The sequence below is a fragment of the Colobus angolensis genome, unplaced genomic scaffold (assembly GCF_000951035.1).
Source record: "Colobus angolensis palliatus isolate OR3802 unplaced genomic scaffold, Cang.pa_1.0 Scaffold207, whole genome shotgun sequence".
Classification (NCBI taxonomy): Eukaryota; Metazoa; Chordata; class Mammalia; order Primates; family Cercopithecidae; genus Colobus; species Colobus angolensis.
The window spans coordinates 6,143,106-6,157,157 of NW_012115233.1; the positions used below are offsets into that span (position 1 = coordinate 6,143,106).

At 46.2% G+C, this 14,052-nt stretch overlaps 1 protein-coding gene across 1 annotated transcript in view; it reads left to right on the plus strand.

Annotated features, from left to right (window-relative positions):
• DNAAF1 (dynein, axonemal, assembly factor 1) overlaps window positions 1-14,052 on the plus strand; it is a 32,791-nt gene continuing 18,739 nt past the window's right edge. The window contains 5 exon segments of the mRNA XM_011942189.1: window positions 1-217; window positions 4,018-4,153; window positions 5,422-5,513; window positions 9,821-10,042; window positions 10,505-10,671. Coding sequence (XP_011797579.1) covers window positions 94-217; window positions 4,018-4,153; window positions 5,422-5,513; window positions 9,821-10,042; window positions 10,505-10,671 — 741 coding nt within the window. The 5' untranslated portion in view covers window positions 1-93.

The following is a 14,052-nucleotide window of genomic DNA, read 5'->3' on the forward strand; positions in this document are numbered from 1 at the left end:
GGGGAGTCTCTGACTGGGCTGGGGCCGTAGCGACGTCCACTGCGGACCGGGGCTCCCCACAGCTGCGGGGCGTTCGGTGTCGCCGAAGTAAACATGCACCCTAAACCCTCGGAGCCTGCGGCAGGTGGGGCAGCAGAGCTGGATTACACGCAGGAGTCCGGCGTGGAGGAGTCTGCGGGTGACCACGGGAGCGCAGGCCCAGGGGGCTGCAAGGAAGGTGCCGATTGCCCCCCACGGAGGGTGGTGGGCAAGGGGCCGACACAGCTGGGCGCTCCAGCCCCCTTCCCACACCATATACCCGATCTTCACAGCCAAATAATAACCATAATAGTAACGGTAGCAGCCAACGCTCTGCAGTAGGGGCTTCTCTCCCCATTTCGTACAGAGGAGGAAATACTTAAGATACTTAAGGGGTTATAAAACTTTCTCCAAACATATAACCCTCGGCTAGTCAGTGACAGAATAGACTCGGCCGGGCGCTGTGACTCACGCCTGTATTTCCAGTACTTCGGGAGGCCGAGGCTGGCGGATCATCAGGTCAGTCAGGAGTTCGAGACCAGCCTGGCCAACATAGTGAAACCCTGTCTCTACTAAAAATACAAAAAATGAGCTGGGCGTGGTGGCGGGCACCTGTAGTCTCAGCTACTTGGGAGGCTGAGGCAGGAGAATCGCTTGAACCCGGGCGGCGGAGGTTGCAGTGAGCCGAGATCTCGCCATTGCATTCCAACCTGGGCGACAGTGGGAGACTCCGTCTCAAAAAAAAACCAAAACCAGAAACAAGACAAAAACACCCACCAGACTCAGGCCCAGACGGTATGGGTCTCCAGAGCCCCAGCCCTTACCCACGACGCCATTCTCCCTGCTCCCAACTTTGATGCTTTAAATGTATCCCTTTATTGCTATCACCATGTAAGATCAAAGGCTTCCTCCCCCTCCAGACTGCATGTTGTGTCAGGGCAAGACATCCTGATTGAATTTGGAGTTTAGTCCAGTGCCTGACCTGGGGTAGAGAGTCCGAATGAAGAGTTGGTGGTTCTGGGGTCAGTGTGTGACCCCCTCACCAAAGTTTGCCAGAATGGACTTGAAAGGTAACCTTCATAGCTGGGCGCAGTGGCTCATGCCTGTAATCCCAGCACTTTGGGAGGCAGAGGCAGGCGGGTCACCTGAGGTCGTTGGAGGAGTTGGAGACCAGTCTGGCCAATGTATCGAAACCCTGTCTTTGCTAAAAACACAAAAATTAGCAGGGCGTGGTGATGTGTGCCTGTAATTCCAGTTACTTGGGAGGCTAAGGCAGGAGAATTCCCTGAACCGGGGAGGCGGAGGTTGCAGTGAGCCAAGTAGGAGGCTGAGGTTACAGTGAGCCAAGATCACACCACTGCACTTCAATTTGTGGGCAACGGAGCAGGACTCTGTCTCAAAAAAAAAAAAAAGAAAAGAAGGAAGGAAAGCCGGCTTCAGCTTCTGCTCCCACTAGACTAGACTTGGTGCCCTAAGGGAAACCTTTTAGTGATTAGATTAAAAAGCCACTTGATTTGTGTTCCAGTTTCTGAACCCAGGCAACAAATAAACCAGCTGATTTGTGTTCCAGGCAACAAATATATCTTAAGCGTCAACTGTCCAGATGAACCTTGTATAAGGAGCCATAGGGAACTGGCATTGCTCAGTGGAAAGACGCTGACCTTGGAGCCATTGACATTGGGTTCAGGTTGAGGCTTAGCAGCTGGCCAGCTTTATGGCCATTGGCCCAGAGCTTAACCTCTTGGAGCCTTAGTCTCCTCATCTGTAAGCTGGGATAATTATACAGGAGTATATGGAGAGAATTACAATTAAATGCTCCAGCATATAGTGGGCCATTATTAAATGGTAGCTCTTGTTATTAATTACATATTAATATTTATATATCGAGCGCTTATTCTTTATTTTTTCCACAAACATTTATCTGTTGCTTCCTGTGGCTGGGCATTCTATGCAAAATTGATGAGTTTAAGAATCAATCCCCCCACACACAGCCTTTAGTCTTGTTCACTAGACCACACAAACACAGAAAGCAGCAGACAACCGCTCTTAAAGTTAAGTGCAGTTGAATTGGCCAATTTTGAATGACCTTTAAAAAAATTATTCATTTGAATGTGCTCATGTTATTTTTATCAAAGATATTCTCACTACTTTTGTTTCTTTTCATGTGATTTTCCTTTCGAAGATTTTTTTTAAGAGCTAGAATCTCACTGTGTTACCCAGGCTAGATCTTCCTGCCTCAGCCTCCTGAGTAGCTGGGACTACAGGCGTGCTCCACTACACCTGGCTTGAGAAATTTTTTAAAAGGCAAAAGAACAAAGAACATTAAAACGAATACCCATGTTTTGCCAGCAGGAACTGAAAATGATTAACATTTTATCATCTTTACTTGAAGTCTTTTTTAATTAAATAAGTTCCCCCCAAACAAAAAATAAATAAAAATAAATAAGGTCGGGCACGGTGGCTCACGCCTGTAATCCCAGCACTTTGGAAGGCCAAGGCAGGCGGATCACCTGAGGTCAGGAGTTTGAGACCAGCCTGGCCAACATGGTGAAACCCTGTCTCTACTGAAAATACAAAAAAATTAGCTGGGCGTGGTGGTAGGCATCTGTAATCCCAGCTACTTGGGAGGCTGAGGCATGAGAATTGCTTGAACCTGGCAGGCAGAGGCTGCAGTGAGCTGAGATCCCAGCACTGTACTCCAACCTGGGGGATAGACCAAGACTGTCTCCCCTCCCCTCGCCAAAAAAAGAAAGAAAACATTTCACATAAAGTTGGTGTTCCTTTTGTCCCCTATCCCCCACTGGATTTCTAATCCCATTCCTTTCTTCTCTTGTCCAGAATTTTATATGGATTCTTGCAAGCACTTCTCTATACATACATGCCCTGAAACAATGCATAGCATTGGTTTGCATATTTTTAATTTATGTACGGTATCCTGTGCTTATTGTGAAACTTGCTTTTTTCACTCCATATACGTTTCTGAGAATTATCCCTATGGATAGATGTAGTTCTAGTGCATTCTTCTCAAAGGCAGAAAAGCAAGTCATTGTTTTATGTAACCAGTCCCTATGGATGGACATTTACATTGTTAACAGTTTTTGGCTTTTATAAAAAATGCAGAAACAAATCTCTTTTGTCCATGTTTTCTTGTGCACCTGTACAAAAGTTTTTATAGAGGACTATCTAGAAGTGAAATTTACATAGTCTTTGCCAGTGCTTTAAAAATTGTTATACCTTTAGGCCGGGCATGGTGGCTCATGCTCGTAATCCCAGCACTTTGGGAGGCTGAGGTGGGCAGAACATGAAGTCAGGAGATTGAGACCATTCTGGCTAACACAGTGAAACCCCATCTCTACTAAAAATACAAAAAAAAAAAAAAAAATTAGCCGGGCATGGTGGTGAGCACCTGTAATCCCAGCTACTCGGGAGGCTGACAGGAGAATGGCATGAACCCGGGAGGCGGATCTTGCAGTGAGCTGAGATCGCGCCACTGCACTCCAGCCTGTGTGACAGAGCGAGGCTCGGTCTCAAAAAAAAAAAAAAAAAAGTTGTTTGCACTTAAAAAGATTACTAGTGTTCTTTTTTTTTTTTTTTGGAGAGACAGGGTCTCATTTTATTGCCCAGGCTGGAGTGCAGTGCTGTGAACACAGCTCACTGCTGTAGCCTCAACTTCCCAAGCTTGAGTGATCAACCTGCTTCAGCCCCACAAGTGGCTGGGACTACAGGCACGCACCACTACATCTGGCTAATTTTTGTATTTTTTGTAGACGTGGGGTGTGCCATGTTGCTCAGGCTGGTCTCAAATACCTGGGCTCAAACAATCCACCTGCCTCAACCTCCCAAACAGCTGGGATTACAGGCATGAGCCACCATACCCGGCCGCTAAAAAATACTGGTGTTCTATAGTGAAAGTGGATGCTCATTCACCAAGCTGAAGTTGGGGGGTATTTTTTGGTATATATCTTGATCTCTACAGACCTGATCTCTTTTATTTTACAGAAATTAATGATCCTAAGGAAATATGTGTGGGTTCTTCTGCCACATCCTACCAAAGCCAGCAGAAACAGAGTGGTGATAATGGGTCAGGTGGTCACTTCGCACACCCAAGAGAAGACAGAGAAGATCGGGGCCCCAGGTATGTGGGCATGCTGCCAAGTAGTGCACATTTATGGAGTAAGGTGGATGACGTAATCACTGCCTTGTACAGATAAGGAAATAGAGGCTGGTAGAGATTGAATTGCCTGCCTGGTGTCTGAGAATGGAGTGAGGATGGCACTGCCTCTGCCGCACAGCTGAGTGCACATTCTATTCAACTTTAATGCCAGAGCTGCAGAGAGGAACAGCAGCAGTTCCTGATGACACCATTTAAAGTATTTTTTTTTTTTTTTTTGAGACGTAGTCTCGCTCTGTTGCCCAGGCTGGAGTACAGTGGCCAGATCTCAGCTCACTGCAAGCTCCGCCTCCTGGGTTTATGCCATTCTCCTGCCTCAGCCTCCCGAGTAGCTGGGACTACAGGCACCCGCCACCTCGCCCAGCTAGTTTTTTGTATTTTTTAGTAGAGATGGGGTTTCACCATGTTAGCCAGGATGATCTCGATCTCCTGACCTCGTGATCCACCTGTCTCGGCCTCCCAAAGTGCTGGGATTACAGGCTTGAACCACTGCGCCCAGCCTAAAGTATTTTTTATTAGAACATACATTGCAATTTTTAAGAATGCTGAAAATAGGCCAAGCACAGTGGCTCATGCCTGTATTCCCAGTACTTTGGGTGGCCGAGGTGGGTGGATCACTTGAGGTCTGGAGTTCAAGACCAGCCTGACCAACATGGTGAAACCCTATCTCTACTAAAAATACACAAATTAGCCTGGCATGGTGGTGCATGCCTGTAATCCCAACTACTTGTGAGGCTGAGGTAGGAGAATCACTTGAACCCAGGTGGCGGAGGTTGCAGTGAACTGAGATTGTGCCATTGCACTCCGGCCTGGGCAATAAAGTGAGACTCCGTCTCAAACAAACAAACAAAAAAAAATTAGCCATGGTGGTGCACACCTGTAGTCCCAGCTACTCAGGAGGCTGAGGCAGGAGAATTGCGTGAACCCGGGAGGTGGAGCTTGCAGTGAGCTGAGATCGCGCCACTGCACTCCAGCCTGGGTGACAAAGCGAGACCCTGTCTCAAAAAAAAAAAAAAAATGCTGAAAATAATACTGGATGAGGCCCTAAAATCTATATAAAAAAGAAGAAGAAAAAGAAAAGGAGAAAGAGAAAAAGAAGAACTTAAAATAGGTATCAAGCATATAGGATGTTATAGAATTTTGGGCAGGAATGGATGTGGTGAAGAACTGTGAGAATATATTTTACAGCTAACAGTTTGCAATAAGCTTATTCATATTTTACATTTTAACAGAATGACTAAAAGTTCCCTGCAAAAACTCTGCAAGCAGCAGAAGCTTTACACTACCCCAGCATTGAATGATACGCTGTATTTACACTTCAAAGGTAAGGCCCTAAGAGAGGAAACAGTTCATGTCAGGTGGAAGGATTCTGTCTAGCGGTATAAAAAATTACTTGCAGGGATCATCTTTAGTTCTCAGAATGTATCTAAGCAGGAAATTTCAGCGTTTAGTGGAGATTTATGGAAAAGGAATAACTTTTATTTCAAGAAAAAGTCTTGCCTGACCAGAGTTTACAAAGGAGCCACTGGCTATAGGAATACCAAGGAAACACATTATCTTTTATTGTTGTTTTCTAAGGAATTTTTTTTCTTTTTTCTTTTCTTTTTTTTTTTTTTTTCAGATGGTGTCTTGCTCTGTTGCCCAAGCTAAAGTGCAGTGGCACAATCTCTGCTCATTGCAGCCTCTGCCTCCAGGTTCAAGCAATTCTCCTACCTCAGCCTCCTGAGTAGCTGGGTTACAGGTATCCGCCACCACACCTTGCTAATTTTCGTATTTGTAGTAGAGGCGGGGTTTCACCATGTTGCCCATTCTGGTCTCAAACTCCTGAGCTCAGGCAATCCACCTGCCTCAGCCTCCCAAAGTGCTGGGATTACAAGCGTGAGCCACTGTACCCAGCCAGGACTTTAATTTTTCATATCAGAAAGTTAGTTTGTGAGTACTTTGGGCTTGGGAGGTATATGTTGGGAAGGATTGCAGCTTGATGTTGGAAACAAATAATGAGGATCTTTGGGTGCCTCTTAGAATGGAAAGGCAGGGGCAGGAGCCAGGGTTGGAGTCCAGTATCACATATAAATGGAAACTCAGGGTCACAGACAGGGCTTTTCCCAGCCTCAGGGCTCCCAGCCTGTGCTGATGGGGTGACCAACTTGCTCCTCAGTCCTCTCATTGTTCATCTGTTTCTTCGGTAGCTGCTTGCTGAGAGTCTACCGTGTGCCCAGCACTGCTCAGTGCTGAAAATGCACAGAGGGAACCGGCAAATGTGTCTTTGGTGTCCTGGGGGATGGGAGCAGCTATTATGAGGATGGTGCCCTGGCAGGGAGATGCCCAAAGGGATCCAGGAGCACAAATGCCTCAAGGGGTCAGAACAACTCCTATGGGTCTCCTCACTCCAAAATTCCCCACCCAGCATCCAAGTGTAGCAGTGAGTGAGATGATGTAGGAGGACAGACCCCCGGGGGACTGATACTTAAGAGGCGGGAAGAAAAAAAGGAACCAGTAAGTTTGACTAAGTAGAGACAGTCAGGGAGGTAGAAGAGCTAGGAGAGAGAGGTGCCCATATTAGTTATCTATTGCTACATAATTAACTACCCTGAAACGTAGCAACTTCAACTCATGATCTCACCCAGTTTCTGAGGGCTGGGAACTCGGGAGTCATTAGCTGGGTGGTTCCAGCTCAGGGTCTCTCATGAGGCTGTAGTCAGACTGTCAGCGCAGCCTCACTCATTTGATGGCTTGAGTGGGGCTGGAGAATCCACTTCCAGGCTCTAGGCCTCCCCCTCATAGCTGTCAGCCAGAGGCCTTAATTTCTCACCACATGAGCCTCTCCATGGGAGCTGGCTTCCCTTAGAGCAAGTTACCCAAGAAAGGAAGCAAGGCCAAGACAAAAGTGGAGGTGACACTTCATCGCTCCATTGTATGCTGTTGGTGTCAGGATCCACTCCGGTCTTACTGCATTGCTAACATGAAGGCATCGATACTAGGAGGGTGATCCAGAGAGCCTGAGGAGGAAGCTTGGAAAGAGGTGCAGGGCCCATGGGCCAGATGCCTTGGAATGGTCAAGGGCTAAGTGAAGGCATCGATACTAGGAGGGTGATCCAGAGAGCCTGAGGAGGAAGCTTGGAAAGGGGTGCAGGGCCCATGGGCCAGATGCCTTGGAATGGTCAAGGGCTAAGAGAACTGCCAATAGCGTGTAGCAATTAGGATCTTAGGGAGACTTTAGCCAGGTGGTTGCAGTGATGGGGGGATCCAGTGGTAGCAGCAAGTTGGAGATGGCTTGAACAGCAAAGGGGGAGGAGATGGGGTGAGAGCTAGAGCAAAGACCAGGGAGAAAAACCAGAATGTCAGAAACCAAGGGGACAAATAATCCAGTTTCTTCCACAAAAAACTGCAATGGAAGAAAGAGAGAGACACACACACACTCTAGGTTAAAAGCGACGTAAGGCCGGGCGTGTGGCTCTTGCCTGTGATTCCAGCAATGTGGGAGGCTGAGGCAGGCAGATCAGGAGTTCGAGACCAGCCTGGCCAACATGGTGAAACCCTGTCTCTACTAAAAGTATAAAAAAAAAAAATTAGCCAGATGTGGTGGTGCATGCCTGTAATCCTAGTTACTTGGGAGGCTGAGGCAGGAAGCGGGCTGCAGTGAGCTAAGATTGTGCCACTGCGCTCCAGCCTAGGCGACAGAGCAAGATTCTGTCCAAAAAAACAAAGGTTGGCTGGGCGCAGTGGCTCACACCTGTAATCCCAGCACTTTGGGAGGCCAAGGCAGGCAGATCACCTGAGGTCAGGAGTTCGAGACCAACCTGGCCAACATGGTGAAACCCCATCTCTACTAAAAATACAAAAATTAGCCAGGTGTAATGGCGGGTGCCTGTAATCCCAGCTACTCAGGAGGCTGAGGCAGGAGAATCACTTGAATCCGGGAGGTGTAGGTGTGGGGTATAGTGAGCCGAAATTGTGCGATTGCACTCCAGCCTGGGCGACAAGACCCAGACTCCATCTCAAAAAAAAAAAGTGACTTAAGAGACATCCACTAATTACAAGGTTCGGACCTTATTTGTGTATTGATTCAGGCAGTAAACAGTTTGGAAAAAAAGACAACAAAGAAGTGTGACCAGTTACTGGCTATTTGATGACATTGAGGAACTGTTGTTGAGACGTCACAATGGTGTTGTGCCTATCTTAAAGACGTAAAGACAAAAAAAAAAGTTCCTATCTTTCATAGATACTGACTTCAGCATGAAGACCTTGGAGTAACATGACAAATACTTCCGCTATAAAAATTTTTGTGGAGAGGGTTTGCAAGGAGGGAGAGCATCCGGAAGACTAGCTAATGGATGCTGGGCTTAGTACGTAGGTAACGGGATGACCTGTGCAGCAGACTACCATGGCACACACTTACCTATGTCACAAACCAGCACATCTGGCACAGGAACCCAGGAACTTAAAATAAAACTTGAAGAAATAAAATAATCAAAATTTTTGTGGAAAAAAGATAGGATTAAAAAAAGTCTATCTATACAATACCTATGTTTAAGTGTATTCTATAACTATTTTAAATATTATGTATGCTCATAGCAAGCTTGGAAGGCGAGAGAGAAAAATGAAAACGATTATCTGTTGGCAGGAACATGGGTGCATTTTTGCTCACCACTGATACGAAAAATTTGTAATAAAAACTTTTTCAGGCAACGAAATAAAGAGCTTTAAAAAATGTTGGTAATAGTAGGTAAAGCATGAATTACACATTGATGATGAGTTACTAAAGGAAACTGAAACGTTTGTTTTCCTAACCCTAAATTTGGCTCATAAAACTGAAAAAGAGAACAAAACAAGGCCTACAGTTTGCACCAGGGTTAGGCCTGGTGGGGGCATTTTCAGGGCAGGTTTACCCCCACTGCACCCCCACCTCCACCCACTCCCTACCATGAAGGCAGCAGTAGGCTCCACCCTTTCAGGTGGGTGATTCCAGCAGAAAGACTACCCGTCTTTTCAGCAAGACCTCCTGGGATGCATCAAAGTTGGTCTTGCTTGGCTGAGTGTGGCCACCCCCGGATGAGTCCCCATGACTCTGACAGGCTGCCCAGAGAGCCGCCAGGTGGTATTAGGAGAAAGATGGTTCCTCCAAGAAAAGTTGTGACTGGAGGAAGGAGGTGTGGATGCCAGGTAGGCAGGTGTCTTAGTCTGTTTTGATCTGTTTTGAGCAGACTAAGATACCATAGCCTGGGTGGCTTGTAGACAACAAAAATGTATTTCTCACAGGAAATACATCTGGAGGCTGGGAAGTCCAAGGTCAAAGGACTGGCAGATATGGTGGCTGGTGAGAGCCTGCTTTTGTATTCTCAGATAGCACTTTCTTGCTGTATCCTCATGGAGTGAAGATGGCAGAGGAGCTCTCTGGGGCCTCGTTTATGAGGCCACTAATCCCATTCCTGAGGTTTCTTCTCTCATGACCTCATCACCTCCCTAAAGTCCCACCTCCTAATACCATCACATTAGGGGTTAGGATTTCAATGTATGAATTTTGAAGAGACACAGACATTCAGTCCCTAATAGTAGGCAAAAACAAGGGTGACCGTGACCCCTCTGCCCTGTGAGTAGGAGCTGAATTCCCATGTGCTTCCTTCTTGTTAGGTTTTGATCGCATTGAGAACCTGGAAGAGTACACAGGGCTGCGCTGTCTCTGGTTGCAGAGCAATGGAATACAGAAAATCGAAAACCTGGAGGCGCAAACCGAGTTGCGTTGCCTCTTCTTGCAAGTGAACTTGCTCCATAAGATCGAGAACCTGGAAGCTCTGCAGAAACTGGATGTTCTTAACCTCAGCAACAATTACATCAAGACCATTGAAAACCTCTGTAAGAGTACCCAGCAAGCAGTGTGCCTATTTGCCATGTGTCCATCACTTTCCCCTGAGGGAGCTTCTAAGATTTTATATTATGGGCAAGAAGTGTTTTTGGTTTTGTTTTGCTTTGCTTCTTTTTGAGACAGGGTCTTGCTCTGTCACCCAGGCTGAAATGCAGTGGTGCAGTTACAGCTCACTGCAGCCTTGACCTCCTGGTCTCAAGCGATCCTCCCACGTCAGCCTCCCAGGTAGCTGAGACCACAGGCACGTGCCACCAGACCTGGCAAGTTTTTCTACTTTGTATAGATATGGGGTCTCACTATGTTGCCTGGGCTGATCTCAAACCTCCTGGGCTCAAAAGTTTCTCCTGCCTTAGCCTCCCAGAGTGCTGGGATTACAGGTATAAACCACTGCACCTGGCCCAAGAAGCATTTTTATGCCTTTGTTTTTGACTTCGGCTGACCTTGCCTTCCAGCCTGCCTCCCAGTCCTGAACACGCTGCAGATGGCCCACAATCACCTGGAGACCGTGGAGGACATTCAGCATCTACGAGAGTGCTTGAGGCTTTGTGTGCTTGACCTTTCACACAACAAGCTGAGTGACCCTGAGATCCTGAGCATTCTGGAAAGCATGCCTGATCTGGTAAAAACAAAAAAGCAATGAAAAAGCACCACAGGAAACCGTTTCTATTATTTTCATCAAATATCAAGTCCTTTTGTCTTTTTTCTCCTTCCTGCCTTCCTTCCTTCCGTTTTTCACACTTTTTTCCTCTTTGTGTTTTTAGCTGGAATATCTGAAATGCCAGATGTCATATTATTTTACCCTCAAATAGTTCAGTGTGTACCTCTGACAGATAAGGCCTTTTTTTTTTTTTTTTTTTGAGACGGAGTCTCACTGTTGTCACTCAGGCTGGAGTGCCATGGCACGAACTCGGCCTACTGCAACCTCTGCCTACGGGTTCAAGCAAATCTCCTGCCTCAGCCTCCCGAGTAGCTGGGATTTCAGGTGCATGCCACCACACCCAGCTAATTTTTGTATCCTTAGTAGATTCAGGGTTTCATCATGTTGTCCAGGCTGGTCTTGAACTCCTGACCATAAGTGATCCACCCACCTCAACCTCCCAAAGTACTAGGATTATAAGCATGAGTCATCACGCTCAGCTACCACTCAATTGATTTTTCAAGGAAACCAGGTCCTCTGTCTGGTGTTATCCACATTCTGGATTTAGCTGATTGCATCCTTGTGGTGCCACTTAACATGTTCTACTGGCCCTGGTATTTCCTGTAAAATGATATTGGAGTCAGAGACTGGATGGTATTCGGGCTCAATATTTCACCTTGAGGTGTGCCGGGTCCTTCCACTGCCGGTTCCTCACATCAAGGAGCATGTGATGCCTGCTTGCTTTTCCTTTTGTCATTTTAAGATTCACTAGTGGGTTCAGATGTTGTCAGCTTTGTCCAGCCATTATCAAGTTTCCCATGAGTCCTTCTCCCAGTTATTTCAGCAGTCACTGATGAAAGCTGCCTAGATGAATTATTTAATGAGGAGTCACACAATGACAACTTTCCAGTTCTCTCACTGTCTCAGCATTTGTTGGCTAGACTGCGTCAGCTGGAATGCTTCTACAAAGAGCTTTCACTCACCAACTAGTGGTTCATGCAGTTCATGCAGAAAAGGCCAGAATCAATGTTTGGCCCTTTTATTTATTAATTTTCTTTTTCTTTCCTTTCTTTTCTTTTTTTCTTTTTTTGACAGGGTCTTGCTCTGTCACCCAGGCTGGAGTGCAGTGGTATAATCATGGCTCACTGTAGCCTCGACCTCCCGGGCTCAAGCAATTCTCCCACCTTAGCCTCCAAGTAGCTGGGAGCACAGGTGCACACCACCACGTCCGGCTAATTTTTATATTTTTTGTAGAGATGGGGTTTGGCATATTGCTCAGGCTGGTTATTTGTCAATTTTCAGTAAAATGAATTGAGACTCTAGCAACCTCTCATGGCAACAATGAAGCCTTTCTTTTTTTAGTATCATTATCAATGCATGCATTTATATATACAGTATTTGACAAGATTTAACTCTTGCAGTCACTTTAACTTTTCATGTTCAAATTTTCCCATCCAGGTGAGGTATGGTGGCTCATACCTGTAATTCCAGCACTTTGGGAGGCCAAGGTGGGCAGATCACTCGAGGCCAGGAGTTTGAGACCAGCCTGGTCAACATGGTGAAACCCTATCCCTAATAACAATACAAAAATTAGCTGGGTATGTTGGTGCACGTCTGTGATCTCAGCTACTTGGGAAGCTGAGGTGTAAGAATTGCTTGAACCCAGGAGGCGTTGCAGTGAGCTGAGATCTCACCACTGCACTCCAGACAGAAAGAGACACTGTCTAGAAAAAAAAAAATTCTCATCCTTTGGCTTGCTTCCCATGTCCTTTTAACCTTTGACAGCTTCCTTGCTTCTTAGTGTCTATGTGTTGTCATGTGTACTAAGAAAAAAATACTAAAACTAGTACACAAAACCCTTGAGTTTATTGTGTACCGCTTAGTGCGTTGATAAACAAAGAGAAAAGTGAGTCAACTGAAAGCAAATCACAGTTCAGGAACAATCTGTAGCATGTACTATCAAAAGACTAGTTTAGAACTGCAGGGCATGGTGAGAATAGAAAGCTCTATTATATTATAATCCTCCCATTTGTTCGTTTTTGTTTTGGCTGGGGTTGCCATAAGTACCGGGTGGCTTAACCAATAGAAATATATTTTTTCGTGGCTGGGTGTGGTGGCTCACGCCGGTAATCCCAGCACTTTGGGAGGCTGAGTCAGGCGGATCACAAGGTCAGGAGATCGAGACCATCCTGGCTAACATGAATGAAACCCTGTCTCTGCTAAAAATACAAAAAATTAGCCAGGCATTGTGATGGGCGCCTGTAGTCCCAGCTACTTGGGAGGCTGAGGCAGGAGAATGGCGTGAACCTGGGAGGTGGAGTTTGCAGTGAGCCGAGATCGCGCCACTGCACTCCAGCCTGGGCAACAGAGCGAGACTCCGTCTCAAAAAAAAAAAAAAAAAAGAAATTTATTTTCTCATAATTCTGGAGACTGAACGTCAAGAGCAAGGTGTGGGTGGGGCTGGGTTCTCCTGAGTCCTCTCCTTGGCTGGTAGAGGGCAGTCTTCTCCCTGGGTCCTCATATGGTCCCTCCCTATGTGCTGTGTCCTACTCTCTTCTTCTAAGGACACCAGTCAGATTAGATTAGGGCCTACCCTAATGGGCTCATTTCAACTTCATCACGGCTTTAAAAGTCTTATCTCCAAATACAGTCACATTCTGAGGTGCTGAGGGACTTTACATGTGAATTTTGATTAGGACACAATTCAGCCCAGAAGGAAAGCAGGTTGCTTTATATTAATAGTTGTTATGTGACTGCATTTAAATCCTCCCCACACTGTGTACCCCTTTATTGCTGCCTGGGTGTATTGCTCCCACCGCCCCACCCTGTGCAGGGTAAGTCACTTGAAAATAGAGCAAGAATGGTAAAGACAGCATGAGAATGAAGTTTGGGAAATGCTAAACTAACTCATTTACGATATCTTCAACAAAGAAACAGTTTAGATATGAAAAATATTCCATCAGTTTAGGCAGACAGATTTTGAAATGGTTCACCCTCGTGTTGCCTTAAGCATTCAACTTCTTTTTTTTTTTTTTGAGATGGAGTTTTGCTTTGTCACCCAGGCTGGAGTGCAGTGGCATAATCTCGGCTCACTACAGCCTCCGCCTCCTGGGTTCAAGTGATTCTTCTGCCTCAGGCCCCTGAGGAGCTGGGATTACAGGCGCTCGCCACCATGCCCCTCTAATTTTTGTATTTTTAGTAGAGATGGGGTTTAACCATATTGGCTAGGCTGGTCTTGAACCCCTGACCTCAAGTGATCCACCCACCTCAGCCTCTCAAAGTGCTGGGATTACAGGAGTGAGCCACCAAGCCCAGCCCCCCTAAGCATTCAACTTGTTTGAGTTTCTTTTTTTTTTTTTTTTT